The sequence below is a fragment of the Aspergillus stella-maris genome (genome assembly GCF_047715825.1).
Source record: "Aspergillus stella-maris strain CBS 113639 unplaced genomic scaffold BDV14scaffold_34, whole genome shotgun sequence".
Lineage (NCBI taxonomy): Eukaryota > Fungi > Ascomycota > Eurotiomycetes > Eurotiales > Aspergillaceae > Aspergillus > Aspergillus stella-maris.
Window position 1 is genome coordinate 100,335 of NW_027396828.1, and position 24,234 is coordinate 124,568.

General features: G+C 50.7%; 11 protein-coding genes across 11 annotated transcripts; 5 read left to right on the forward strand and 6 right to left on the reverse strand.

Moving 5' to 3' along the window:
- Positions 1 to 60: 60 nt before the first annotated feature.
- BDV14DRAFT_209400 (vitamin H transporter) lies at positions 61 to 1,886 on the reverse strand (the record flags this gene model as incomplete). The annotated part of the gene is made up of 7 exons (XM_073775636.1): positions 61 to 241; positions 313 to 378; positions 455 to 607; positions 673 to 1,078; positions 1,140 to 1,449; positions 1,506 to 1,704; positions 1,765 to 1,886. The coding sequence occupies 7 exons, from the start codon at positions 1,884 to 1,886 to the stop codon at positions 61 to 63; spliced, it is 1,437 nt and encodes a 478-aa protein (XP_073627207.1).
- Positions 1,887 to 2,254: 368 nt separating this feature from the next.
- BDV14DRAFT_190353 (FAD-binding oxidoreductase) lies at positions 2,255 to 4,196 on the forward strand (the record flags this gene model as incomplete). Its single annotated transcript, XM_073771324.1, has 5 exons — positions 2,255 to 2,536; positions 2,599 to 2,791; positions 2,854 to 3,938; positions 3,987 to 4,060; positions 4,109 to 4,196. The coding sequence occupies 5 exons, from the start codon at positions 2,255 to 2,257 to the stop codon at positions 4,194 to 4,196; spliced, it is 1,722 nt and encodes a 573-aa protein (XP_073627208.1).
- A 279-nt stretch (positions 4,197 to 4,475) lies between these two features.
- On the reverse strand, positions 4,476 to 5,920 carry BDV14DRAFT_78019 (pyridoxal phosphate-dependent transferase). The gene is made up of 2 exons (XM_073777506.1): positions 5,657 to 5,920; positions 4,476 to 5,604 (listed from the first exon to the last, which is right to left on the reverse strand). Exons 1-2 carry the CDS (start codon positions 5,843 to 5,845, stop codon positions 4,516 to 4,518), a joined length of 1,278 nt encoding a protein of 425 aa, XP_073627209.1. The 5' UTR covers positions 5,846 to 5,920; the 3' UTR covers positions 4,476 to 4,515.
- A 980-nt stretch (positions 5,921 to 6,900) lies between these two features.
- On the forward strand, positions 6,901 to 7,482 carry BDV14DRAFT_201024 (uncharacterized protein; the record flags this gene model as incomplete). The annotated part of the gene is made up of 1 exon (XM_073773645.1): positions 6,901 to 7,482. One exon carries the CDS (start codon positions 6,901 to 6,903, stop codon positions 7,480 to 7,482), a length of 582 nt encoding a protein of 193 aa, XP_073627210.1.
- A 672-nt stretch (positions 7,483 to 8,154) lies between these two features.
- On the forward strand, positions 8,155 to 9,026 carry BDV14DRAFT_201025 (uncharacterized protein; the record flags this gene model as incomplete). The annotated part of the gene is made up of 2 exons (XM_073773646.1): positions 8,155 to 8,451; positions 8,523 to 9,026. 2 exons carry the CDS (start codon positions 8,155 to 8,157, stop codon positions 9,024 to 9,026), a joined length of 801 nt encoding a protein of 266 aa, XP_073627211.1.
- Positions 9,027 to 9,207: 181 nt separating this feature from the next.
- Positions 9,208 to 11,268, forward strand: BDV14DRAFT_78025 (S-adenosyl-L-methionine-dependent methyltransferase). The gene is made up of 5 exons (XM_073777507.1): positions 9,208 to 9,768; positions 9,845 to 10,123; positions 10,185 to 10,235; positions 10,292 to 10,857; positions 10,939 to 11,268. Exons 1-5 carry the CDS (start codon positions 9,529 to 9,531, stop codon positions 11,099 to 11,101), a joined length of 1,299 nt encoding a protein of 432 aa, XP_073627212.1. The 5' UTR covers positions 9,208 to 9,528; the 3' UTR covers positions 11,102 to 11,268.
- A 702-nt stretch (positions 11,269 to 11,970) lies between these two features.
- Positions 11,971 to 12,927, forward strand: BDV14DRAFT_201027 (uncharacterized protein; the record flags this gene model as incomplete). Its single annotated transcript, XM_073773647.1, has 2 exons — positions 11,971 to 12,487; positions 12,557 to 12,927. 2 exons carry the CDS (start codon positions 11,971 to 11,973, stop codon positions 12,925 to 12,927), a joined length of 888 nt encoding a protein of 295 aa, XP_073627213.1.
- A 52-nt stretch (positions 12,928 to 12,979) lies between these two features.
- BDV14DRAFT_201028 (major facilitator superfamily domain-containing protein) lies at positions 12,980 to 14,532 on the reverse strand (the record flags this gene model as incomplete). The annotated part of the gene is made up of 4 exons (XM_073773648.1): positions 12,980 to 13,031; positions 13,092 to 13,341; positions 13,411 to 14,321; positions 14,375 to 14,532. The coding sequence occupies 4 exons, from the start codon at positions 14,530 to 14,532 to the stop codon at positions 12,980 to 12,982; spliced, it is 1,371 nt and encodes a 456-aa protein (XP_073627214.1).
- A 372-nt stretch (positions 14,533 to 14,904) lies between these two features.
- Positions 14,905 to 16,694, reverse strand: BDV14DRAFT_209408 (major facilitator superfamily domain-containing protein; the record flags this gene model as incomplete). Its single annotated transcript, XM_073775637.1, has 5 exons — positions 14,905 to 15,254; positions 15,308 to 15,861; positions 15,916 to 16,262; positions 16,322 to 16,438; positions 16,500 to 16,694. 5 exons carry the CDS (start codon positions 16,692 to 16,694, stop codon positions 14,905 to 14,907), a joined length of 1,563 nt encoding a protein of 520 aa, XP_073627215.1.
- A 1,107-nt stretch (positions 16,695 to 17,801) lies between these two features.
- On the reverse strand, positions 17,802 to 19,826 carry BDV14DRAFT_78045 (putative MFS transporter). The gene is made up of 3 exons (XM_073777508.1): positions 19,217 to 19,826; positions 18,853 to 19,143; positions 17,802 to 18,794 (listed from the first exon to the last, which is right to left on the reverse strand). Exons 1-3 carry the CDS (start codon positions 19,420 to 19,422, stop codon positions 17,816 to 17,818), a joined length of 1,476 nt encoding a protein of 491 aa, XP_073627216.1. The 5' UTR covers positions 19,423 to 19,826; the 3' UTR covers positions 17,802 to 17,815.
- Positions 19,827 to 20,312: 486 nt separating this feature from the next.
- BDV14DRAFT_78052 (WXG100 family type VII secretion target) lies at positions 20,313 to 21,698 on the reverse strand. The gene is made up of 3 exons (XM_073777509.1): positions 21,314 to 21,698; positions 21,149 to 21,246; positions 20,313 to 21,097 (listed from the first exon to the last, which is right to left on the reverse strand). Exons 1-3 carry the CDS (start codon positions 21,521 to 21,523, stop codon positions 20,587 to 20,589), a joined length of 819 nt encoding a protein of 272 aa, XP_073627217.1. The 5' UTR covers positions 21,524 to 21,698; the 3' UTR covers positions 20,313 to 20,586.
- Between the last annotated feature and the right edge of the window lie 2,536 nt (positions 21,699 to 24,234).

The window sequence follows — 24,234 nt, forward strand, 5'->3', positions numbered from 1 at the left end:
AAATGGTAATCAGAAGGATGCTACACTCTATTATCATATGGTCCTTAACTACGTTTACAGCTAAGCTCCTCCTCGCCTCTCCTGCAAAAAATATATAACCACCAAAGCCGCAGCAACAACCCACGCCCCAGCCGCAATGGCAGTCATATCCAGAATACTATGACGGTACGTAGGAGCATACTTCTCGCTAAAGATCTGTCCACCAGAAAGACCACCCAAGTTGACTGCGATCGTCATGACACTGGGCGTCGCGAACTGTCAGTATTGTTTTGGTCACGTGTCACGTGTCGTCTCAAATGGAGGGGGACTCACGCGCTTGATATACCCCTTGTTTGGTCGGTTTTGGCATAGCCGAGGAGCCAGGAGACGTTCAGGACGCTGTTGGGTGTTGAGAATTAGCTTCGTTCTTGGAAAGCCGGTTGTTGATGGAGAAGCCGAAGAGGGTGAGCCTTACTGGGTGGTGACACCGCAGAAGTTTGAGAGCATCAGGACGACAAATTTGTGCCACTTGTTTGTCAGGTCTGCTACCGTTAAAAGGCACCCCCATGATATCAGGGACCAGGTTGCCGAGAGCAGAGTGAAGAGGCCTCGTTGTTGTGTTCGATCGCTGTTTGGCCGTTAGCAGCCGCTTAAACACCAATTATAGGGTATAGAGAGATTGTAGAGACAAACCTCAAATAAGCCAAGGTCCCACACATAGCCATAGCCCCAAAATATGCGACCGAAGACAAGGCATTTGAATGAATCGTGCTAAAGTTAAATGACTTGATCATGGAGGGCGTATAAAGAGTCAAACCGTGTAGCGCACAAGCAGAGAGCATAGTAATGGTGATATGCAACCAGAGCTTAAAGTCCTTGAACATAGCGAAGAATTCCTTCCAAGAGAACTTTTCCCTGCGTGGCCGCTGTTGATCAGCACTTTCACTCGACAAGCCCAGACGGCTCAATAGAATGTGTCGTTGGCGCTCATTAAAGTATGTCCAGCGGTTCAAGCTGATGACGGGACTCGGATTGCGGATGCTTCGAGGGAGGATAAGGAGGAAGACAACTGCGACAAAGAGTGTCATAATTCCTTCAACTTGAAGGAGTTAGCTTGTCGCTCTGGTATAGAAGACGAACATGTAGAGCGCGGGACATACTAAGCCATAGCCACCGCCATCCACCCCATCCAGCAACACCAGCTAGGTTGAGAATACCCGCTGCGAGAAGTCCTTGGAGGGCATTTGCCAGAAGCTTCCCCATATAGTAGAGCGCGATGCGAGTGGCGAATTCGCTGCGCTTGTACCACATTGTCAGGAGATATATGCCGCCAGGCTCAAAGCCGGCCTCGAAAAGGCCGAGGAGGAACCGAGTCGCGAGCAGTGCCCCGTAGTTCTGGATAAACGACTGGAACGTCTCTATAGTTCCCCAGATAAAAATCTGGGCCGAGAGCCAGAGATGTGGTGAGAACTAGATGTGGTTGTCGGTAAGACGCGAGGAGCAATAGGGAGACTTGGAGGACGTACAATCTGCATCAGAATATTGGAAGGTAGCTCGAAGATAACCACTCCAACAAGAAACAGCTGTGAGGCAACATTAATCTGGTCTCTAGTAATGTTCAGGTCTTGGGTTATTGTCGATGTGAGACTGTTGGAGAGGTTGCCGCGGTCAATCTCTACCATGAAGTTGGCTGCTATGAGTGCCGGAAGCAGTACCCAGTCGATCCTGTACTCTGTCAATTGAATGCTTATTTAACCTCTTGAGCCATGATTTGGTGGTACACACCGGCGCACGACGCTCGACTCTTCCTCTGCACTCCAGTCTACCACAACGGTACCCTCACCCTCGTCCAACTCCTCGCCCATTGACACGTTAGTAGCGAGAGCTTTGTCAGGTTTCTCGCACATTCTGATGGCAAGATCGTACCGAGACTCAATAGGGGTGTCTCCAAGAAATGCAAGAGTCCAGTTGGAGGGTTGGTTTATTTAGTGCACCATCATCCATATATTGTGCGTCCAGAGTATCTAGACCAATCCACGTATAGATAAGAGCGGTATATGGGCCCTTTGATTGGCAGTTGGCGTGCAGTGGAGCAGTGGAGCATGATAAACATCCGACGGAAGCTGGGGATGCGGTCCGTATCCGCCGGATATTCTTGGAGTCATTGTCAGTGCTATCGACGCGATAACAATATTTTGCTTCTACCATACACGTTTGGCTTTTCAGACCTGATCTGCAGCCCAGGAGACCAGGGGTGAGTGTATAGCTAATCACAATGCGCAAGACACCAAGCCTGCTGGGCCTCACGAGGGCGACGCGTCAACTCGCTAGGGCTCGAGTCCAGTCAAGCGCGAGTCTCAGTAGAGTCTCGCAAATTAGACACATGTCGATAATAAATAAACCAGGTCAGAAACGAGGTTCACTCTCTCTTGTTCTGGGGGGATTTGGCTTGGTCGCGCTTGGATTTGGGATCTCCCAATTCACGAATCAAGTCTCCGCGCCGACGTCAAATGGGCTATCACCAGTGACTTATGCGGATAGAAAGGGGATGCTTTCGGTTAGTACACTATTCATTTCTCCTCGCCATAAATGGCTCTGACATGCGACCGCCTCATATAGGCTGCCCGAGAAATCCAAGAGATATTAGGAGACGACGCGGTTAGCTTCGATGAGGACGAGATTGAAGCACGGGGCTTCTCAGACTGGTCGACGAGTAACTCCTCTGGGCGTGCAGTTGCCGTTGTCTACCCTAAAACGACAGAGCAGGTGGCTAGGGCAGCTCAGATTTGCTATAAGCACAATGTTCCGATCGGTTCGCTTCGACTGCCCATGGAATACTGGAAAGAAGCAAGCTGACCTGCAATTATCGTCTAGTACCATATGGGGCAGGATCTTCAGTCGAAGGAAACGCATCGTCGCCGTACGGTGGGATATTGATCGATCTCGCACAAATGAACCAAATCGTCGCGTTCCACCCCGAAGATATGGATGTTGTGGTCCAGCCTGGTGTGAATTGGGTCGACCTCAACAGAGAGATTGCGCATGAGGAGCTGTTCTTACCACTGGACCCATCGCCAACTGCAACCATCGGCGGAATGGTGTCGACAAACTGTAGCGGCACCAACGCATTTAGGTATGGGACAATGAAGGACTGGGTGGTCAACGTGACCGTTGTGCTCGCAGATGGACGGATCATCAAGACAAGAAGAAGACCAAGAAAGACATCTGCAGGGTATAACCTCACATCGCTATTTGTCGGGGCGGAAGGGACATTAGGAATTGTGACCGAGATTACCCTCAAGCTGGCTGTGGTTCCAAAAGAAACCAGCGTTGCTGTCGTCTCCTTCCCAACCCTCTCCGAGGCCGCTTCGGCTGCTGCTAAAATTATACGATCTGGTGTTCAGCCTGCTGCTCTGGAGCTAATGGATGATGTGCAGATGGCAGTCGTCAACCAGCATGGCAGTGCGGAGGTACGTGCCATGAACTGGGACGAGACACCGGCACTGTTCCTCAAATTCGCTGGACCGTCCAAGGAGACTGTTGATTCGGATATATCCCGTGTAAAGACTCTGGTGCAGCCATACCGCCCATCGCGATACGTCTTCGCAAAGAACAAGCCGGACGAGACACGCATCTGGGCAGCGCGAAAGGAAGCCTTGTGGACGATGACCTCAATAAAACCAGAGGGACATGCAATCTGGTCGACTGACGTCGCGGTACCAATTTCCAGATTAGCAGAGCTCATCGACATTTCAAAACAGGACGCGGGAAAGCTGGGTGTGTTTGCGAGTGTAGTTGGCCATGTAGGTGATGGAAACTTCCACGAGGCCATCATGTATGATCCCAAGGATGGAGCGCTACATACAGCAGTTGGGGACACTGTCCACAGGATGATTGACCGTGCTCTGGAGATGGAGGGAACAGTGTCAGGGGAGCACGCGATTGGGATTGGGAAGATGGTATGTTCGTCGAAAGCATTGACATGTACGTCGCTAACAATCGTACAGGAAGCACTATCGCAGGAGCTCGGGCTCGATACAATTGGCGTTATGCAAATGGTTAAGCATGCGCTGGATCCAAAGTAAGTACCTAACAACTGACAAATGCAGTAGATGCTGACATGCTTCAGATGGATCATGAACCCGGGCAAGGTTTTTGACCTCCCTGCTGGTTCTGTGGCTGCGGCGCCGAGACAATCTACCATTGCAAAGTCATGAAGTCAGATATGAAGCAAAGGGAGAATCCTGTTCTACAATAAGGTAGTCGAGGTCAGGCGCCCAAGTCAGCTGGAGCCCCTCAGGAGTAGGCCTCTCCAACAACATCATGGCTTATCACCGAGAGCACAATCGTGAAAATAATACAAAGCTCGACCTTGAATCTGGTCTTACTATATGAGTCCTTCCTTGTTACGTTTCATTGGATGAGAGTAAGTGGCACGTAGCTCGACAAGGACTGTAGAAACAGTAGTTAGGAACGAAGAGAAAGATTTTTTTGCTCGCGGAACTTTGAGTAGAACGTCGTGAAGATAATAATAGACTACCTGAATGACCCCGCGACACTATTCCTGACCACCTTATCAATTGCCTGAGCCACATATTTGACGTTGGCAGTAGTCAACCCACAAATAGAGACCCTCCCGCAAGGCAACATATACACATGATCTTCCTTCCCCAACACATCTACCTGGTCTGAACTGAGACCCAGGTAAGAGAACATCCCAGTCTGATCAATGATATGCTCCCAACTACCCGGTGTCCCCAGCCCCAGAAGCTCGTCATACAACGCCTGCCTCATCACCTTTATGCGACCGCTCATTATCATCAGATCATCCGTCCACATTTGTCGTAAGTAGTTGGTCGTAAGGATTGCCGTTGCGACCTCAGATCCAAATCTCGGAGCCATTGACACTGTTGCTCGATGGATATTGGTAAGATGATCTTGCAGAACAGCCGCCGATCGTGATGGAGAGTTACGGGAAACGACCAGATGTAGAGCTCCTGTCCTTTCTCCGTACAGGCCGAGGTTCTTCGAAAATGATTGGCAGACAGCCATCTCTATGTCTCTATGACTAAAGAAATGCCTGATCGCCCAGGCGTCCAGATCGAGGTCTCCCGATGCGAAGCCTTGGTAGGCAAGGTCGAATATAACAAACAATTTCTTGGCTTTGCATAGGAGGACGATTTGACGCCATTCATCTGGTGTTGGATCCAAACCAGTTGGGTTGTGGGCGCACGCGTGGAGTAGTATCGCATCTCGCTCTTGGGTTTTCGTTTCAAGTTCGCGCATCAGGCCTGCGAAGTCGAATGCTTTGTTCGTGGCGTCGTAGTAGGGATAATATTGTACATGGATCCCTGGGGCGTTCGTCTGCCAGATATCATGGTGATTCGCCCACGTTGGGTTTGGGAGCCATATATTTCTCGGGGTACTGTGCCGGTGTAGGAACTGTGCAATGAGACTGTTGGCGCCGGTGCCCGATACCGTCTGGATGGATGCGATGGTGCTCGCTTCCTGCTTCAGGATTTTGGGACCGAAGACGAGTTGCCGAGAAACGTCCAGGAACTCGGGGTTTCCTTGGAGAGGGAGGTACTCGTGGCTTTGCGACTCTAGGTTTATTCGGCGTTTGGCCTGTCCCTGGCGTAAGCTTCATCCCATTCCAGCACCGGTAGATTAAGCTTACCTCAATGACAGAAGGCAACTGCCATGGCTTTCCAGCGTCATCTCGATACGCGCCAATAAGGAGGTCAACTTTGTGAGGGTCTGTATCTCGCTGATATTTCCCTGCTAACGCGAAGGCACCCCCCGAGGGAGCCGGCTTGATCTTGGCAAATCGGCTTTCGTCGCACTGGGTTGTAGTTCCAATGGCCATTGTGGTATAATTTAATAAAAAGGCGGTATACCAAAGACGTGAAATAAGTAATTATGATATTCTGCGAGTTCATTGTACTCAGTTAATAGCTTATGTACCTAACAATGACATGTTTGTCGGATATAGTATGATATTCATGCAACCGGATAACATCCGTTATGGCCTTACGTTGTCTATTCCAGAGCCAATGGAAAGCACGTGTTTTCTATAATATCTCCACTTTCTTGGAGTGGAATCGTCCGATAAGAGCCGTCTTCGCCCAGCGCTGATAGGACGGCACTGTTGTGGGCACGGTAAATGCCCGGAGGCAGATAGGCCGTGCTGGACGCCTTCCGACGTCTCTTACATGGCAGCCGACGTGTATGATCCAGTAGTGTGAAGGGGAGAAACTGAATATTGCCACGTGCGGGACTACCAGAATGTATATCATGAATTTCAGTGCCCTTGCCATTGGGTCCGACCGATGTTATTCTCCTTATCACGACTTGTATTCAGTAGAGTGTAGTCTAGATAATTGCGTTATCAGCGTCTGATATTGTCTTCTCACGTGAGGCTGTAGGTTGCAAATGCTCCAACTTGTGCCGGTGTAGGTGGACTTCCACTCCCAAATGTCTTTCTACACCACCTTCTTAAACACTCTATAAAGCCGGGCCCACGATGGAGGAACGTAATCCTTACAGAACAATCAGCGGTCAACCTCGTAAGCGAACGCTAAAGGCCTGCGAGCCATGCCGGTAGGGAACTCCTTTCCGTTGGAGCCAAAGAATACTCTAATGCCAGCCTCTATAGCCGGAAGAAATCAAAGTGCAATGGTGGACATCCCGAATGCTCGACCTGCAACAGGCTAGGGCAACAGTGCCTTTACAAGCGCGTGTATTACCAGATTCCAGCGCCTGGTGACACTGCGCAAGGGATGGAGATGGAGCAGTCACCCAATAGGCCGATGTTGCCAGATGCTGAATATGAGGGACAGTGGGTATTGAAACATGGCCTGATGCAGAATGATTTACGGAATGAAATTGACGATTGATAACTAGCATCATCGACTCACCCAGATGGAGAATACACTCGCAACGCTCGTTAGTGGGCTGAACAATGGCTCGGTAGCAGGAGCAGCCTTCGAGTCGCCCCCTTCACTACCATCTTTCACATCTGGGTTCGGTCCCTCAGAGAGACCAAGGACAATGCAGGAAGCAACCCTCGCTGCGAGCGCACTTACCGCCGAGAGTACCTCTGCAAGCACGGAGGCTTCTTCCTTCTTTGCCTCCGACAGCCCACAAGGACTAGCAATTCGGTCATGGGGGTTTGCTGTGCGTATGGCTGAAACATTCTTGTTGTACTGCGAATCGCAGCCACTGCCACTGTTTGATCCCGAATCCTTCGTTGCTACGTTTCCGAATAGGTCGCTCGATGTTGTCTTCGCTGTTCTGGCTGCAGTATTCAGATTCAGCAATCTAGCCGATCAGTCGATTTGGAAAGATGCCCTTCCAAATCCCGCTGACTGCAAGCGGGAAGCTCATCGGCTGGTTATGGGCCACATTGCCAATCGTCGCATAGAGCTGGCAACACTTCAAACCGTGTGTCTTCTTGCTCTCACTGAGCTCAACGGTAATACCGCCGACGTCCTCAAAGCCTAGCGACGAGCTAACACTGCCCACCCATTAGATGGAGAAATTGTACAATGCCGAGTTCATTCAACCCTCGCCATGACCCTCGCACGGTCAGCCAGATTGGACCAGGAGCGTCTCTGTCCAAGTCAAGATAAACATGCTGTGGAAGAACGCCGTCGCTGTTACTGGAGCATTGTGCTTCTTCATCACATCATCGGAGATCACCCAGCAAACGAATTCTCAGGCTTTATAAGACCACATTTTCCTGCAAGTTCAGTCTCCCCTCCACCTGCCGCTCTCACCCCAGCAGCAAGGGAAATGGCAGCTTCTGTAGTACAAACGGATGAGCACGGTATCAGCTCCGTCGTCATTCAGTTGAGTGAGGTATGGTGTATGGCACAGTCCTACATTCGCAGCCGTGGAGGGCAAACCAGCAACGGCAGTTATAAATATGGGGTTATACATCGTACCAGACGGAAGGTGCCCCCCTGGCACTCAACCTCCAAGTACTCGGCAACCATGGAGCTCGTGATGGAGCTTGGGGACAACTTGCCACCGGCGCATAGATATCGCAATATACATCTACCCAGTGTAGACTTGAATGAACTGAGACGCGCTCGGGACTACTGGGCTCCTTGGCTGCTCAGTCGGTTACTCTATCATACTACGCTGTGCATTCTCAATCATCCGGTTCTCATCATGCTTCAAACCCAAGGGAACCGTGATGTATCTGAGGTATTCCTGCAGCAGACCACCTTCGCCCGCGCGCACCATTCGGCCTGGGTCTTGCACTTTCTCAATTTCGTGGTTTCGAGGGAGTTTTTCGTCTCCGATCCCAGCTTCGGTTATTGCGCTGCTGTTCTGGCAACAATCGAGTTACACCAGAGCTTCGTTGAGACCGATGAATTCACAAGAGAGAAGCGAAAGACCAACTATGAGTACTGCGTTCACTTCATCCGCGGCCTGGGAGATCGTTGGGCATTCATGGCATGTGCTGTAAGTACTCAAGAATACAAGCCGTTGTCTTGTAAGATATATTGCCTGGATCCTGATCATACACATTGTAGGCAACTAGACTTGAGCACCTAATGCAATCTCAATCGGCCCTTCACAAGTCTAGTCTGGAAAACGGGAAGCACAGCGGCGTACCAATTGATATATCGGGGTTCTTTGACATACTGGATATCACCAATCTTTACTCCTGTGGCAGCGAGGCCTCTCCCTTTGGTCAGTCACTGGAGTACCGCATAGCCGAGCTTGAGTCTACAGTCGCCTCTCGCACGAGACTTGCACAACCGCCTCCTATTACCGAGATTGATCATACTCAACTCCCGAGTCGCGATGACGGAAATAATGTCGTTGACAATGCAGGTCGAAACCATTTCTTCCAACCCACTAACCACATAGATTCTGACTCTCGGTATTCCCACCCGCGGCATCTTTCACATGGATCGGAGGCCGAAGCTGATCCCATGTTCCTGCAATCGGATCAGCTATTTGGCCCTTTGTATGAGACCATGGGCCCTTGGGATTTGTTTGCAACTCCAGGAAGCCCCACCACTGCACTATAGCGAGTTGGTATTTTTGGCCTATCGCCTGTATTTTCCGTAGGCGGCTTCCTGAAGCAGCGTTTAGCAGCGCAGGGACAGCAAATTATCCAATCATTGTGCATGCCCTATCCCTCGGTAACGGCCTTTACAGCTAATTTACAAACATCCCGCTCTTGCCGCCGAGTCTTTTGACTCTATTACTAGCAGGAAAACCTAATCTATTTAGCTCAGACCACTAGCCATGCAAGCTAAGCTGAAGATGTTCCTGTTATGCGCCAGCTTGCACCGATATGGTATAGACAACTGTACCTGGAATCCTGAAGCGAGAAATCGTCCGTGACGAGCTGAGACGAACCCCTCAACACCCCGCCGTGCCAATTCTTGCCTATCGTGATCGGATGACAAGAGGATCCCCACGTCTCAAACCCTCTAGGAGCAACCACGAACAGTTGCTTTAAATATCCTCGAAGGCCACTGCTTCGGCACTTTCAGAAGCTTTCCCCTGGCGCTTCTTATCCTCAACATGGACACGCTTACACTGAAGCAACGTGCAGCTGATATCTTCCGAACTGCCAATTCACTCGCCGATGACTTGGCCCTAGGAGGTCATCCAGAACCGTCCTTTGAACATGGCCTCGCTCCGCATCTCTATGGCGATGCATCCGAGTCTACTGGTAGAACCCTGAAACAAGAACTGTTTCGAATGGTTGATGAACTCCGCGCCTTACTCACCGAACCTACCAGCACCCTTGGCACTGACACGGTCAGTTATCCTCGTTTTTCAAACACGTCTGCGATATTCCATACGTTTTGATGCGCGATCTGACACTTTATCGCAGGGAGCTCCAACTTTAAGTCTTCTCCCCATTGTTCGCCTCGGTATTGCGGACAACTTCCCTGAGCCAGGAACAACCGTTACTGATCTGGCGAAATCGGTCAATCTCCGCGAAAGTATTGTCCGCCGATTGCTAAAACATAGCTCAACCTATCATGTCTTTTACGAATCGCAGCCGGACTTCTATATCCACACTGCGGCCTCGCGACACCTTTGTGACAACCAGGGAATGCGGGATTGGATTTGCGTTGGTGGGAATGAGGTCCTGCCGGGGACATTGAAGGTTTGCCATACCACATTCCTTATCACGGAGACGCAGCAGTTTATACTCACATTGTATGCAGATTGCCGATGCCATAGCCGAATACCCAGATTCAGAGGAGCCGGAACATTGTGTATGGGCTCTCTTTTACCATGTAATGATGTCAGTGACAATCTAATGCAAGGCTAGGGCTGGTCACTTGCAAACAGCACCGGCGAACCTGTCTTTCGCGCTCTTGCAAAAGAGCCTCCCAGAGCAGCTAAAATCGCTAGCACCATGAAGTGGCAGATGCAGAACTCGGGATTCTCCCCGACATACCTCGCCGATATATTCCCATGGGAGACATCTGGGGAAGATAGTGATGATGCTAAACTAACGGTTATCGACGTCGGTGGCAGTATAGGGCATATCTCACGTGCCCTAGCAACACACCCGCACCCATCGGCGACAAAGACCAAGTTCATAATCCAGGATATGCCTGATATTGTTGCGCAGGGTGAGATCCTCCTACCGGACGACCTCATGGACCGAGTAACCTTCCAAGCGCACGATTTCTTCACGCCGCAGCCAAAGAATGTCCACGGCGCAGACGTCTATCTCCTCCGCTCGGTCCTGCACGACTGGTCCGACAAGTACGCGACGATTATTCTCCGTAACCTGATTCCGGGGTTGAAGAAGGGCGCAAAGATCCTGATCAACGAGCGCATCGTGCCGGGCTTCCACGAGGCGCATTACCTGGTTGAGAGGCATTTCCGGTGAGTCTACCCGAGTACAGAAGTCGCGTCTGCACTTGCTTTACAGAAAATGTTAATCGTATCTTGTTACTTTGTTTACAGCGAATTCGACATGCACATGCTCGGTTTCCAGAACGCGTTGGAGAGGACAAAGGAAGACTGGGAGGGGTTGATTCGAGGTGCGGATGAGAGATTTCAGGTAAAGGGAGTGCAGCAGCAGAAAGGCTCGCTTTTGGCTGTTATCGAAGTGACCTGGGTTGGATAGCTAGAGGAAGGAGCTCAATGCGGAAATCAATGAAACCCGCCCGGGGAGAAGTTGGGGGTCTTTCATATACGCATGCTCAATGATATTTGAACGAATCCTCGTTGATTCGACTTCCGATCAGGTATAGAATGGTGTTTAACGTTCATTCTAAGCCAACATTGATATATGGGCATCAATGTTAAAGCTTCGGCCGTAGAAAGGATAAGGGTATCCTTTGTAAATACATGGATATGCTATGGAACTATAACCCAAGTGCTTTATAATTGGCCGTAGCTTTATTTCAACGTTCCTATGCCGTATGTGGAACACCCCCAACTCCCGCATGGAAGGGACGGGATGTTGCCTTACATGGCAGTGAATGCATTGAATTTCATCAGAATGGAACTCTGAAGCAAGGCCAGGAGGGCATTTGTCGCCTGCTCCAGCGACAATAAATCATGCAATATGGTAAGTGATTGGATGTCATGCCAACGCGATATATAGTCAAATACAGACGCGTCGTACAGGCAGCCGGATTCTTCCCGTACGATATCGTCTTATCAACTGATCAACCCTTTCAGCTGTGGCGCAGCATTCGGAGAAGAGCCACCTCTTAGTGTCACAACCCAAGCTTACCCTTGTCAACGGGCGTGGATAGCGCGGGGCTGAGGCTGAGGCTGTACAAGGCAACACAGTAATCTCCCCGCCAATCGGGATTTAGAAGACTGTACTCCATTCAGTGTGCCCGACCTCGTATAACTCTCCCACCCCCAAGAATCAAGTACCAAGGACATCGATATTCTCAAGGCACCGTAGCTAGACTGCCATCTCTTCACGCCGACCGCTGACATACGAAAATGGTATACAACTACCCCCCAGAAAAAAGCAGCATGCCATCCTCATACCACCCCGACCACCCCCCTGGCTACGCCGAAGCAACAGCCCCCAGGACAGACCTAACCCCAACTTCATCGCGCTCTTCATTCATCTCAACAAACACTACATCAACAATGACAACCTCGAATCCAACAAGTACGCCAACAACATCAAGCACGCCCTTCCTCCCCCGCAACCCAACAAAAGGGCACGACACGCGCTTCGCAATGCTGGTGATCTCGCCAACGGATAAACTGCGTTTTTTGAGATTTCCAGAAGCTATGACTGCCCTAGCCTCAGAGGTAATTTCGACATTGTGGCCGAGGGGAATTCAAAGGGTCCAGAGTTACGATGAGAGTCTCGAGTTCAAACTCAAGGGGAACCCATTCAGTTACTCGCAGGACGACGATAAAGTTGCGATAAGGGTTGTGCTAATGGGTATTCTTAATGCGTTTGCGAAGGAGGGATGGGTTGTTTTGCCTGCTGGACGGGTTGTGAGGATGGGTGATTATCGGTCTTATGGGATTGGGGGTATGTCTTTATTCCCCTTACGATACCCTTTTCCTACAACCGGAAGATGCTAATAGACATATCTCACAGATAGCCTAACCTTCCACCACACCACCCCCCTAACAACCTCCTGGATGTGCATTTCCTTCGACTCCGACGACCTCCTGCACCTCATAAACGCCCCCACCGAGCTAGCAGAAGCACTAATCTCCTTTTTCGGCGAGCGCGTCTTGAAATGCAACAAGGACTTTGTATCTGGGAACTTCGAGATCAAAATGCGGAATACGCCGTGGACGAAGAGCGGTGCGAAGGGCGGGATCCAGGCGCGTGTGCTTGTTTTGGAACTACTGCAGTGTCTTGAGGAGCAGGGGTATACGCTTGCTACTAGTTTGGATGTTGATGATGGGAGTGGGGGGAGTTGTTATCGGAGTCGGGGGGAGATGTGGTTTTGTTGTCGGTAGTCTCCCGGGGTATTTTGAATGGATGCTACGAGGGGCGTTAATTCAATCTATGCTAGTTAATGACGTGCATATAATACCTCTTTTTATCTCTTGTTTCTGCATCTCTGGTCATATTAGACTAGAGTAAGCCCCTCTTCCCCCGAACCCTCCACAACAACACCCACAAAACCCCCAACGAAACAGAACCGGCAAGCATAAGAACCCCACACCAAAGCTGGACATTCAAAAAATTCAAATCATCACTCCCATCACTCCCCAAATGCGCCAGAGCCCCAGCAATCGGCGCCCCAATTAGCGTCGCGAAACTGGTTATGCTCTGCGCCATACCGAGCCATGTTCCGAGCGCAGAGGGGTCCGGACAGATATGTGGGAAAACGGCGGGAGGGAGGGGGATTAGGGCGCCTGAGATTCCTCCTACAAGACAAACCGTATTAGTTTGCATGTTTTGATCTGAAAAGGGGGGGGAATAGGGGTCAAGGGTACCGTAGAAAGCCGCAAAAAGAATAAACCGCACCAAACTCCCCGCAGACATCCACGCCAAACAGAGCACACCGCTAAGCACACCTGTGACTATCCAGGGTATCATTGCGCCAAAGTAGTGCGCTATCGCAGTCGTCACTACCCGTCCAACAATCGACGCAGCCTGTGATATAATAAGGATATATAATCCCGTTGAGCGGGACGTCCCCAATTTCGTCTCCGCGTAGATTGGGATATAATAAAACGGCGTCATGTAGCCCAAGTAGAGCAGGAAATTTGATAGCGTAAAAGACCAGAAGGGCGCGTCTTTTAGGGCGCGGATGTCGAAGAGGCGACGACTTCGGGTTCGCGGTGTAGCTGGTGATGCTGTCGCAGATGAGCTGGGTGTTTTGGTCCTTGTAGCGTCGTTCGATGGCACAAGTAGCATCACACCTGCCATAATGAAAAGACCAAGCATAAGAAATCCCATAACTCTAACAGTCCAAGCAAACCCAATTCTCGGCAAGAGACGCTCAAACAAAAGCGTATAAACCACACCCCCCAACGGCGCCCCAGCCGTCGACACACCCAATGCCAAAGCCCGTTTCTTGGTGAAACTCCGACTCACCAGCGTAATACTGGGTATATAAAGTAATCCAAACCCCAAACCGGCACAAATCCCTTGACTTAGCAAGATCTGATAATACTCCCTGGCCAGCGACAGCATCATGACTCCAAACACGGATAGGAATGAACCCGCTATCAACAAGACGCGGTAGTGCCCTTGATCGAATAGCGGACCTGATACAAGACCGCCTATTATGAGGAGCCATGACTGGATCGTTCCGACCCAGGATATTGCGGAGGGGTTTGAGGTTGGGAGGAGGGTTAGGGTGTAGTAGCTTTGGAAGGAGCCGAAGGCGAATGCTAGGCCCCTGGTGTTGTTATTAGATTCTGGCAAGCGAAAAGAGTAGGGGGGAGGACTCACCAGACGTTGAACAGGATGAAGAGGGTTCCGAGGACTTGGAGCCAGCCTCGTAGTCCCCCTTCTCTCGGTGGCTCTGGTAGCTGTTCTGGCGTCGATGGCTCGATAATAGAGCCATCGGCTGTAATACCCTTATCCGCTATTTTCTCTGCCGTCGCCATGTTGAAGGACCGAGTTGCAAGTGTCTCGTCGCCAATCCATGACTGGGAGATGGGAGGGAATCCTGGGGATCTGTACTGTATTTGAGGACATTTTACCTGAAAATGACGATGTGCCGACTTCCGGCTTGCAGTAACTCCAAACAAGCACGCAACCTCGGGCAGCAGTGTAGTGTACAATATTGGCATTATTCATGGTCTGCCACCCCCGCATTTCGGCTTCATTCCGCGGTCCGATCTAGGAACGGACCCTGGTTTCTTCTCCTTAGTTCTAGCTATATCCGTTTTTATATATCCCATCGCGAGCCCATTGCAGCTTCACGAAGAGGACAGGTATATACGTTCTCAGCGGGCAGAGAGTACGGGTACGGCTGGCTATACCTCCCCCTTCCTCCTCCCCACTCCCTCATAAAACACCCTCTCCTCATAAACCTTCACATCCTCCCCAGCATAAACTCTTCCCTCATTCTCCTTCTTGATCCTCAACCGTCGGACCCTCAGAACATCATACTCAACATTCCGCGTCAACCACCACGTATACCCATTCGTCACCCACGAGATGCCAATAACAGCCGCGCAAATCGCAAATGGCGTTTTATATCCGTTGTACGCGAAGCGGGACTGGAAGAGTTGAGGTCCAATAACGCCGCCGACTTGGCCGATGCAGGATTGGAAGGCGAGTGTGAATGCTGAGCCGGTCATGCCTTTGAGGGAGGAGGAGCGCCCTGTTGATAGAAGGTTAGTATGTATTAGAGGAGGTAGCCGAGAGAGGACGTACAGGCCCAAAAGGGAATAAAGTACACAGCGTGATACATTGTGCCCAACACGCAAGCGACGTAGATACCGACTTTGTTGTCCAAGACCGCGAGGAGGATGAAGAAGAGCAACATCGGACCCATGATGACGGTCATTATGTATGCTGGTCTGGTCATGTACGCGCGCTTGAGGAACCATCCTGAGAAGATGATTGATAGAACTGACGCCGCGGCGGGCGGAATATTGAGAAGCTGATTCCGAGGAAGGTTCGCAAATCCTAGACTCGTCGTGATGGTCGGTAATTGCCAGCTCAGGGCGTATCCGGCAAAGTTGATAAGAACTTGCGAGATCATGAAGGAGTATGTTCGCTGGTCCTTGAGTGCGTCGAGCACTTCACTCATATTGAACGCCGCGTCGCTTTCCTTGGTTGCGTTCTCAGATAATCGCATTTCGACATATTCTTGTTCTCGCTCTGTAAGCCACGTCCTCGTCCGGTCGGACTTAGGCCAGTCGGGGAGTACAAAGAATATGACGCCTGAAAACAGGATCGTGAAGAGGCCTTCAAGGAGGTATACCCTGCCAAACAAAGTTAAACATCCAGACCACCCTAGTATAAGGGAGGAGACCGACCATCGCCAGGCACTCATATCCTGCAATCCATTCATGTAAGAAATGCCATAAGTAATTAAACTCCCAACAATCCCCGAGCAATTTTGAAACCCAAACATCCACATGATCGGCAATCCCATTTCGTCGCTTCGGTACCATCCGCAGAGCTGCGCCGCAATACCAGGGAACATCCCTGCTTCGCACATACCAAGAAGGAAGCGCAGCGCATATAGTGCGTGCTTATTATGGACCGCTGAATGGCAAGCGAGCACGACTCCCCATGTTAGCATTATTCGGCTTTGCCAGAGGCGCGGTGTGAGGCGCTTTTGGAGGAGATTGCTAGGGACTTCGAAGACGATGTAGCTAATCTGTATACCCGACTTATCAGTCTCCATTGGGAGAATGGTCCACATGAAGGGATCCTTACAAAGTAAATAGACTGCACCCAGTTATACTCATCCGTACTCATATTCAACTCTGTAAGAACATTCCGCGGCTCTCCAACCTGTAGCACTTTGACGGACGCAGCATTCGTGTAGTCGATCTAAGGCGCCAACCGTCAGTCTTTCCACCCTAGACCATTTGTCTGAAGGGTGTAAGAATACCGTCTTGATAATATAAATAACTCCGATCAACCACAGAAACCGCCAATTGACCTTTCGCATAATCCGCTTGTCTTCCTCCGGCGTAAACGACGAAAGGAACTGACGCCTTCGGTCTTCATCGCTCGTTTCGCTGGGTGCCTTTGCGACATCTTGAACGGGCGCTTTGGTGTCACCCTCGGCTTTGACGTCCGTCATCGCGATGGTGGCGGTTTGAATAATCGAGCCTGCTTCACAGTGCTCCAGAAAAAGAAATGACAAGCGGCTGCTTTATAGGTACCCGCCCAGCCATGTGGCTCGACTATCCCACGCCCATGGCAAAAACGAGTCAATACATTCCTCGCTTTGACGTGCATGGCAATGTCGCAATAGACAGCTCCAACGATGCAAGCGATTAGATTCAGCAAAGTGGGAGGATGTAAGCAATCCAAGCACGGGATGGCGTGCGCAACACCTCCAACAGCGAATAAAGTCGTCTGCCCAGGCCATTAACTCGCCCGAGAGAACTTTGACAGTCAGGGAGACCCTAGTTTGAAGTCAACTGTGGCTGTTATCTTGAATCCTGCATCGCATCATCTAGCGCTATGATTGTTGATGCAGACTTGGCGGCGTGGCGCTGGGTACCTACTGGCGCTGTAAGTGAATCTTTTCCAGTTATCAATCCTAGGAGCCGGCGAAGTGAATAAAAACTTACTATATGTTGAAAAACAGGTCATACTTGCAAGGTGTATGGAGCTGAATCTTGGTGTCCAATCCCGTGCAGGTTCCTCGCTTGTGGTCACGGGAGGGCTTGGTGAAAATATATATATCTAACATGTCTCCCGCGAAAGCAGGCAACTTGCGAAAGAAGAGAAGCGTAGTACTAAACACTGGCTGGAGTCCATGAACAATCATTCCTTCCGTTCTTGAGAAGAACCAAATGGATATCGCAAGCAGAGGAAAGTGCGATGGACGACCCTATTGCGACAGCAACTCGCGTCTTCCCAATCTTCAGTCACCAGTGTCGCTCTTTCCTAGTCTGCAACTCCTAGGCCCCAGGGTAGCTCCTTACCTTCATAAATGTCAATTGTCAACAGCAACCAGGAAGGTGCGTTGGGCTACGTGCGTACCTGGGAAGCCCTTGCTTCCCTTGAGCTACTACGGGCAGCGTTCGCAGCCGCGCTCTCTTTGCAGTTTTAGATTTGGTATTACTTACCTTGGGATTAGATGGGAGATCTTGATGAAAACGCAAAAGCTCATAATCCGTGACTATCATACTGGTATCACATTATATAAACCCACCCACCCATCCCCTCCCCTCAACGTCCAACAAACACCATCTACAGAATATACCTAAACCCCCTCGGCGCATCCAAAACCTCATCATCCCCAACGTTCTCCTTCTCCACCAACCCCCTATTCATCCTCCCATGCACAGTCCGAATAACAAACGCCATAACCGCCACAAGCAGCGCCACAGCAGCAGTCGCACTACCACCAGGAATATATCTCGGCCCCGAGGACGAAGGCCACATATAACTGCCATAAATACTCGCCGTGTTTCCAATCATATTTGCCGTCGCAATAGCCGCAGAGCGCTTCACAAGCGGGCGGGGGAAAGAATTCGCGACCCATGCGATTATAATCTGGTATGCGGACACGGCGCCCATGGGCATGAGGAACATCCCCAAGAACCGCGCGCCGATGTTTGTACTCGCCGTGCAGATGATGCACCCTGCTATGCTTACGCACATGAGTATGATAATGTGAATGCTGCGGTCGTTCGTCTTTCCCGAGGTCCATGTTACGACTAGCGAGACGAGGAATGTCGCGATCCAGACGGGGGCCGTGATGAGGAGGGTTTCGATGTTGCTGTAGTTGAGTGTCTGAACAATGCTCGGAAAGAAGTACTGGAATGTTTGGCTGAGGAGGGAGGCGTGTTGGAGGAGGATAAAGAGGTAGATGCGCTTGTCTGTGAAGACGGAATAGAGCGCTTCCTTGATGCTTGAGTCGCCTGTGTCGTCTGCTTCTCCGGCGTCGTTGATTAGGCGCCATTGGGCGTAGGCCTTTTCTTCGTCTTCGAGCCAGGTTGTTGTTGCGGGATAGTTGGGGAGGAGGATTGGGATGAGCATTGAGAGGGCGACGGTGATGCACCCTTCGATGATGAAGAGCCAGCGCCAGCCGGAGATGCCGTGCGACATATGCAGGTTTCCTAGGACGCCTGCACCGATGAGTCCTCCGAAGGCGTTGGCGAGGGAACTTCCGGCGTAGAACCAGGCGATACGATATGAGAGTTCCTGTCGGGTGTACCAACTCGACCTGCGATAGTAAGCACAAGCCCCTAACTCACAAAGTCAAGATAAATCAAAAGACATACATCAACATAACAGCACCAGGAAAGAACGGCGCCTCAACAAACCCCAAAAAGAATCGCGCAACAACAAGCCCAGCAAATGAGTGCGCCGCAGCCTGACAAGCAGAAATAACACCCCAAATCCCCATCGCAATGCCCAGAAACAACGACGGTCGCACGCGCGTAAGGAGGAGATTCGACGGAAGTTGCATAAGTAGGTATCCGACGAAAAGAATCGACGTTGCGAGGTTAAAGTCTGTCCCCTCCATACCGAGATCTTCTTCGAGGGTACCGAGGCGGGCTTGCGAGAGGTTGCTGCAGAACATGCAATTAGCACAGCGCTCAGAGACTATTGACGATATGATTTGGAAATGAAAAGGAAACATACTTCCGATCCAAAAAATTCAACAAATACATAACAACCAGCAGCGGCAAAAGATGCAAATCAACCTTGCGCATCAACTTGCTCGTCATCTGCTTATGCCACTCCTCGCTCTTGGACGCATAAACCTGATAAAGCTCATCGTGCTCAAACTGTGTCTTCTTCTGTGCATCAATATGGCTAGTCGCAGCCTTTTCCTCGACGTCAGCCATGATGAGCTGATCCTGGTCGAAGATAAAGGAAGGTGGGTAAGTAGAAAAGAGGTGAAAGAAAGGGATGAAGCTGGGGAATTGCGGGGGAAACAGCAGCGCGGAGGGCCATTTAAGCGAGAAACAGCCCTGTGGAGTCTGGAGTAGACCTTCCCTGTCTCCAGTTCAGGATCTGGTCTTCTGACTCTACGACTCAGCGTTCAGCTTGCAGTCTCTGCCGTGGGTCGGACCATGTCCGAGCTTTGTGGCCGGGGAGATTCTGGGGAGACTGGCGGGGGTGTGGAGGATGGTGGATTTCGGTGTATTGTCTGCCGAGTAAACACTCTTCCACTGCACACACTCAATCTCATCTGTATTTTCTTCTCCCTGAATAAAAAGACAGAAGAATGATCCCGACTCACGGCCCCGGCCCCTTACTCGGCAGCAGAGACTTCCAACTTAACATTGCAGCGCGGGGTGGCAACTGGGAATAGGCAAGCCGAAAGCGCTAAGCTCCTGAGACGAACCAATAATATCGCTGCAAATAAGTTGACTGGAGCCGAAGCCGGGGTATTTTCCCCCGTGGATATCCGGTGTGGAGATGGAGGTTTCTCCACGTCATCAACTCCCTTTCCCTTGTTTGTCAGATGGTCAGGAGGACATGGAATGGCTTATCTCCTCTGGACTTTGAAGGAATTCGATATAATGGGAGTTATGGGTCGGAGGTAGGCCGATGGCTATATCACATCATAAACTCCAACTGACAGCCAAAAGAATGGGCGAGATAGGTATAGCACTCTCTGACTCGGGATCCTGTATCCGATGAGCGATCTAGGGCTCAGCTCGCGAATCCTTGCACTTGAATTCTTCGCTGTAAGCATCAAAGATTCCTTATCTGAGATGGGAATACCACGACGGGACTATGCAGCAACTTCCTAATCTCGGTCCGGATGCAGCGATGCTTTATTGCCGGTGCTAGTAGTCCGAAGTTGATGGATGCAGGAGCGAATATGTTGGAAAGTTGGTTCATAGAAAAGATGAAAGACAATATAACAACAGTATTAAAATACAGAATGTAAACGTTTTTGAGCCCGCATTGCCGGAATCGCTGGTCTATAGTACCGTGCATCTAAACCTCTCCGCGATGCGAAGACACCCCTGAAACGCGGCAAACCATCAAGCCCCAGCCTAATAAGCCGTTCCAGAGTAACCATAGGCCGTACCGCTAACAGGAACCCCAACATTGTACGCATCAGGTGCAGTTCCCTGGGAGTTCGCGGAACCAGCCGAGAGCGCCTCTCCTTGAGAAGAAGCAGCTGCACTAGCATCTGCCTCGCCGCTAACGGGAACACCAACATTGTAATCGCTGGTTCCGGTCTCGGTCTGCTGGGAGGCTTGTTGTTGATCGCTAGCCTTAGTCTCACCCTGAGAGTCGGTCCCTGTGATCGGCTCGACGCTTGATCCGCCGTTCTTGACATCCTGGTTCTCGACTCCTGTATTGGTTTCACCTTGGGAGTCGCTTTCCTTGATTGAGTCGACGCTTGTCTCGGCTTGCTTGACTTCCCCTTGCTCTACGCCTGTATTAGTTTCCCCTTGGGAGCCACCGACCCTCGTCCAGTCGACAGTCGGGGGCTTATTCTTATAGGTGTCGAAATCTCGGCGACTCCATGAAGAGGCTAAATCTTGTTCTGTCTCGGAGCTAGATGCTGTTAGTCTATAGCAGAGTGAAAAGTGGAGGAAAGTAACGTACAATGAGCTCGAAGCGCTGTTGACAGCTTCAACCAGTGCCGCGGCAGCCTGTTGGATCTCATTACCTGCGGCGTTCAGCGCGGAAATTTGCTGCTGCAACTGTTGCTGTTGAGTGTTAGTGTTGCGGAAAGCGAAAAGAGAATTTGGAGGATCGACGATTACATACGCTAGCTGAGCCAGTGAAGCTTCCTGAGATGACACTGGCTTGGCTGCCAATTTCAGAGATTCCGGCGCTAGTGCTGGAAGCAAAGGACTGAACGGTAGCGGCAAACTGTTGGAGCTGCCCTTGGTCGACAGATATTTGAGGGGAGGGGATGGGTGATGCGGTGGCGAGGGCCGCGAAGAGGGCGACGGGCGCGAGCTTGGAGAAGTGCATATTGTATATGGTAAAGGATTGATTAGCGATGTGTTTGTAGGAGTGAGGCTATTGCTGGTATGGGACTGTTGCTGTTGTTACTGCTGTTGACGACGAACGCCGGGTTTACAGGCGTATTTATATTCCCCAAACACAACGTCAGCCCCCTTTGCTTGAAAGTGAAGCTATAATTACTGCCAGGCTGAAGCATCTGTTTACAACCTTACTCTTTGGCGCTGTACATGCATGGCCCCTACGCCAAGGGCCCAAGGCTGTCAGTGAATGGTCGCGACCTCGTATTGGGCTGAGGCTGAGCCAGCAGACCACCTTGCCAGGCGCCAACCCCAGCGAACAACCAATACGACGCATTCCAAGATTGCGCCATCTCAGGAACAGACCCCGAGTCTGCATGCTGACTGGGCGAAGCGGCCTGAAAATAGACCCTGATGCTCCTTGTGGAGATGAGGTTTGATCCTGTAGTGCATACTGTCAACTCTGACAAACCACCTGCAAGGTTGCGGTTTAGGTGATGACAGGGTCTTGGATCCTTCAAGTTTGACATCGCCCACTTTGAAAATGTGTTCCCCCCTACCGCAAAGCTGTCGTTGCGTTGGCGTAGAATCACCAAGATGGGGGCTGCATCCCTAAAGCAAATCCCGGCGTCCCTATGCACAGGGCTTTCGATGTTCTGGTTTACCTAGCTAGACAACGCTCGCTGAGATTCAGATGATCTACAATTGATGTTAGGTACAGAAACTGGCCATGACCGTCAAGAGTCATAACAAGGTCAGCTTTTGTTGGCGCTCGTGCTGCCAGCTGCTTACCAACATCAGCCTCGCAGGGAAAGAACAACGGGCGCCAATTTAAGGGACCTTCCATACCGGTCGCTCCTTCCGTTCTGCGCTCCCTCATCGTAACCCAGAAAGAGCGGCCCAAACCGACAACCCTCATGTTTGGTCCGTCGAACTGTCTAGACCACCGCTGAGCCTCCCGCGCTCGACCCCAACCGGGCATATCTCGCGCTGCCCCTGATCTACCACCCGCGATCATCGCACTCAATTTGAGCTAAAGCCTGACCTACTTTTCGGCGGGCCGTCGTCGACGTACTCCGCCACTATCGCGACATGTTCCCTCAGCATTTGGCCCCAAATATTATGCAGGTGTTCGACTCCAATTCAAGGGCCGATTGCTCGAGATGCGGGAGTCGAAAGGGCTATTTTCTAATTGAACAGGCTAGTTACTGCTTATCTGTCAGGCGGCGTCACAGCGGGGCAGAGTCCGTGTAAGAGAATCTACAGTAGACAAAAAAAGCTGGATATATAACCAGGTGTGTAGACACAGTGCAAAGAAATTTGAACAACGAAGACTTGTAGTCTGAGAGTCTGAGAGAAACTGAATGACGTCCTCGGCGGTATCATACAAGCATATCTCTCTACACAAGTCTTCCCTCAAACCAAGTCCTCAGCACAGTTGCGCCGTCAAAGTTTCTAGCACTAAGATCACGATCCACAGCAATGAAGTTTGCTTTCTTGCCAGCCTTAATGCTTCCTACGACCTTGTCGTGACCAACTGCTTCAGCTCCCCCCATAGTAACAACGCAACACAACAATTCGCCGCCGATCTCCTTTGCAGATTTGCCTTGGTGGTTTCCACTGTTTGGGCCATGAACCCAGGCCGACGGACTTTCCAGTAGAGCGCTCGGAGTCCGCGGCAACCCCAGCAAGGACCGGCCAACAAAGCCCTTGTCCATCAATCAAAAGTAGATATACAATCAGCCCACGTTGGCCTGCATTGTCCCCAGGATCCACCATGACCTACCCCTACATTCAAGCGGGCCAAGTGTGAGACCGTCTTGTTAGGCATGCCGCATTATTATTTGCAAGAAATTGGTGCAGTGAGTGCCTGTAGTTTTGTACTCTTTGTATCTCCCCACCGTCTCATTGATCGACGCCACTGCTGCAAGCTGTTGCCGATGAACCTCAGTGTGACTGTTGACCATGTTACGCTCTTCATACCTCTGTAACCATGGGACTGCCGGTATCTTTCAACCAGGACGACCTCTAGCCGATACGCCGAATCCGGCCCCGACAATCACAATCTTCCTGGTGTAATACTTTTTAAGTCCGCGAGTACAATGATTTCGTCTGTTTCAAAAATGTCATTTATCGGCAATGCGGGCAACTAGCCCTGGTTCAAAGTACTGCAAGGCCCTGGCCAATTTCAGGGAGGAGCCGCCAACTTCCCAGCCAAGCAACGCATAGGGAGGATTCAGGCCTGCATTCGGGTCTTTGCTCCTCTCTCAAACCAAAAAAAAATACATCTCTTGCTCGCTGCGCTCGCAGAAATAGAAGCAAAAACATACAACAGTAGGGATTCGCATGTGGTCACCCACCATACTACTAACCTACCGGCGTGTGGCTTAAGTACGGCTGAGCGGACGGGAAGCCCTGTTCTCCACACCCTGTGGTCGTATGTACTAATTCGTTATAAGTTGAATTATATATATTAAGCAATGCGCATTCACTGAGTGAGATTACGGTGAGTGCACAATAAGGATGAGAATCTCACTGCCGGCTCACATGCCTTACTTGCCTCGCGCAACCTGCCCATCTGATCTATCAATAAACCTTAGTACCCGCTGGCCTCCAGTAACAGAACGGACATTGGCTACTTGACAGAATCCTATGGCAATGGGGACATCTGACACCATCTCTAAGTTTATAAGCTTTAGT

What these genes read in the sequence shown, in the direction of transcription:
- BDV14DRAFT_78019 (XM_073777506.1), bottom strand. Translation starts at nt 5,845, where the DNA reads ATGGCCATTGGAACTACAACCCAGTGCGACGAAAGCCGATTTGCCAAG. An exon ending in AGTTGCCTTCTGTCATTGAG is followed by an intron (nt 5,605 to 5,656) that starts GTAAGCTTAATC and finishes CGCCAGGGACAG; the next exon opens with GCCAAACGCCGAATAAACCT.
- BDV14DRAFT_78025 (XM_073777507.1), top strand. Translation starts at nt 9,529, where the DNA reads ATGGACACGCTTACACTGAAGCAACGTGCAGCTGATATCTTCCGAACT. An exon ending in GCACCCTTGGCACTGACACG is followed by an intron (nt 9,769 to 9,844) that starts GTCAGTTATCCT and finishes ACTTTATCGCAG; the next exon opens with GGAGCTCCAACTTTAAGTCT. An exon ending in CAGAGGAGCCGGAACATTGT is followed by an intron (nt 10,236 to 10,291) that starts GTATGGGCTCTC and finishes ATGCAAGGCTAG; the next exon opens with GGCTGGTCACTTGCAAACAG.
- BDV14DRAFT_78045 (XM_073777508.1), bottom strand. Translation starts at nt 19,422, where the DNA reads ATGGCTGACGTCGAGGAAAAGGCTGCGACTAGCCATATTGATGCACAG. An exon ending in TTGAATTTTTTGGATCGGAA is followed by an intron (nt 19,144 to 19,216) that starts GTATGTTTCCTT and finishes CATGTTCTGCAG; the next exon opens with CAACCTCTCGCAAGCCCGCC. An exon ending in CCTGGTGCTGTTATGTTGAT is followed by an intron (nt 18,795 to 18,852) that starts GTATGTCTTTTG and finishes TTACTATCGCAG; the next exon opens with GTCGAGTTGGTACACCCGAC.
- BDV14DRAFT_78052 (XM_073777509.1), bottom strand. Translation starts at nt 21,523, where the DNA reads ATGCACTTCTCCAAGCTCGCGCCCGTCGCCCTCTTCGCGGCCCTCGCC. An exon ending in GCTTCACTGGCTCAGCTAGC is followed by an intron (nt 21,247 to 21,313) that starts GTATGTAATCGT and finishes CAACAGCAACAG; the next exon opens with TTGCAGCAGCAAATTTCCGC. An exon ending in AACAGCGCTTCGAGCTCATT is followed by an intron (nt 21,098 to 21,148) that starts GTACGTTACTTT and finishes AACAGCATCTAG; the next exon opens with CTCCGAGACAGAACAAGATT.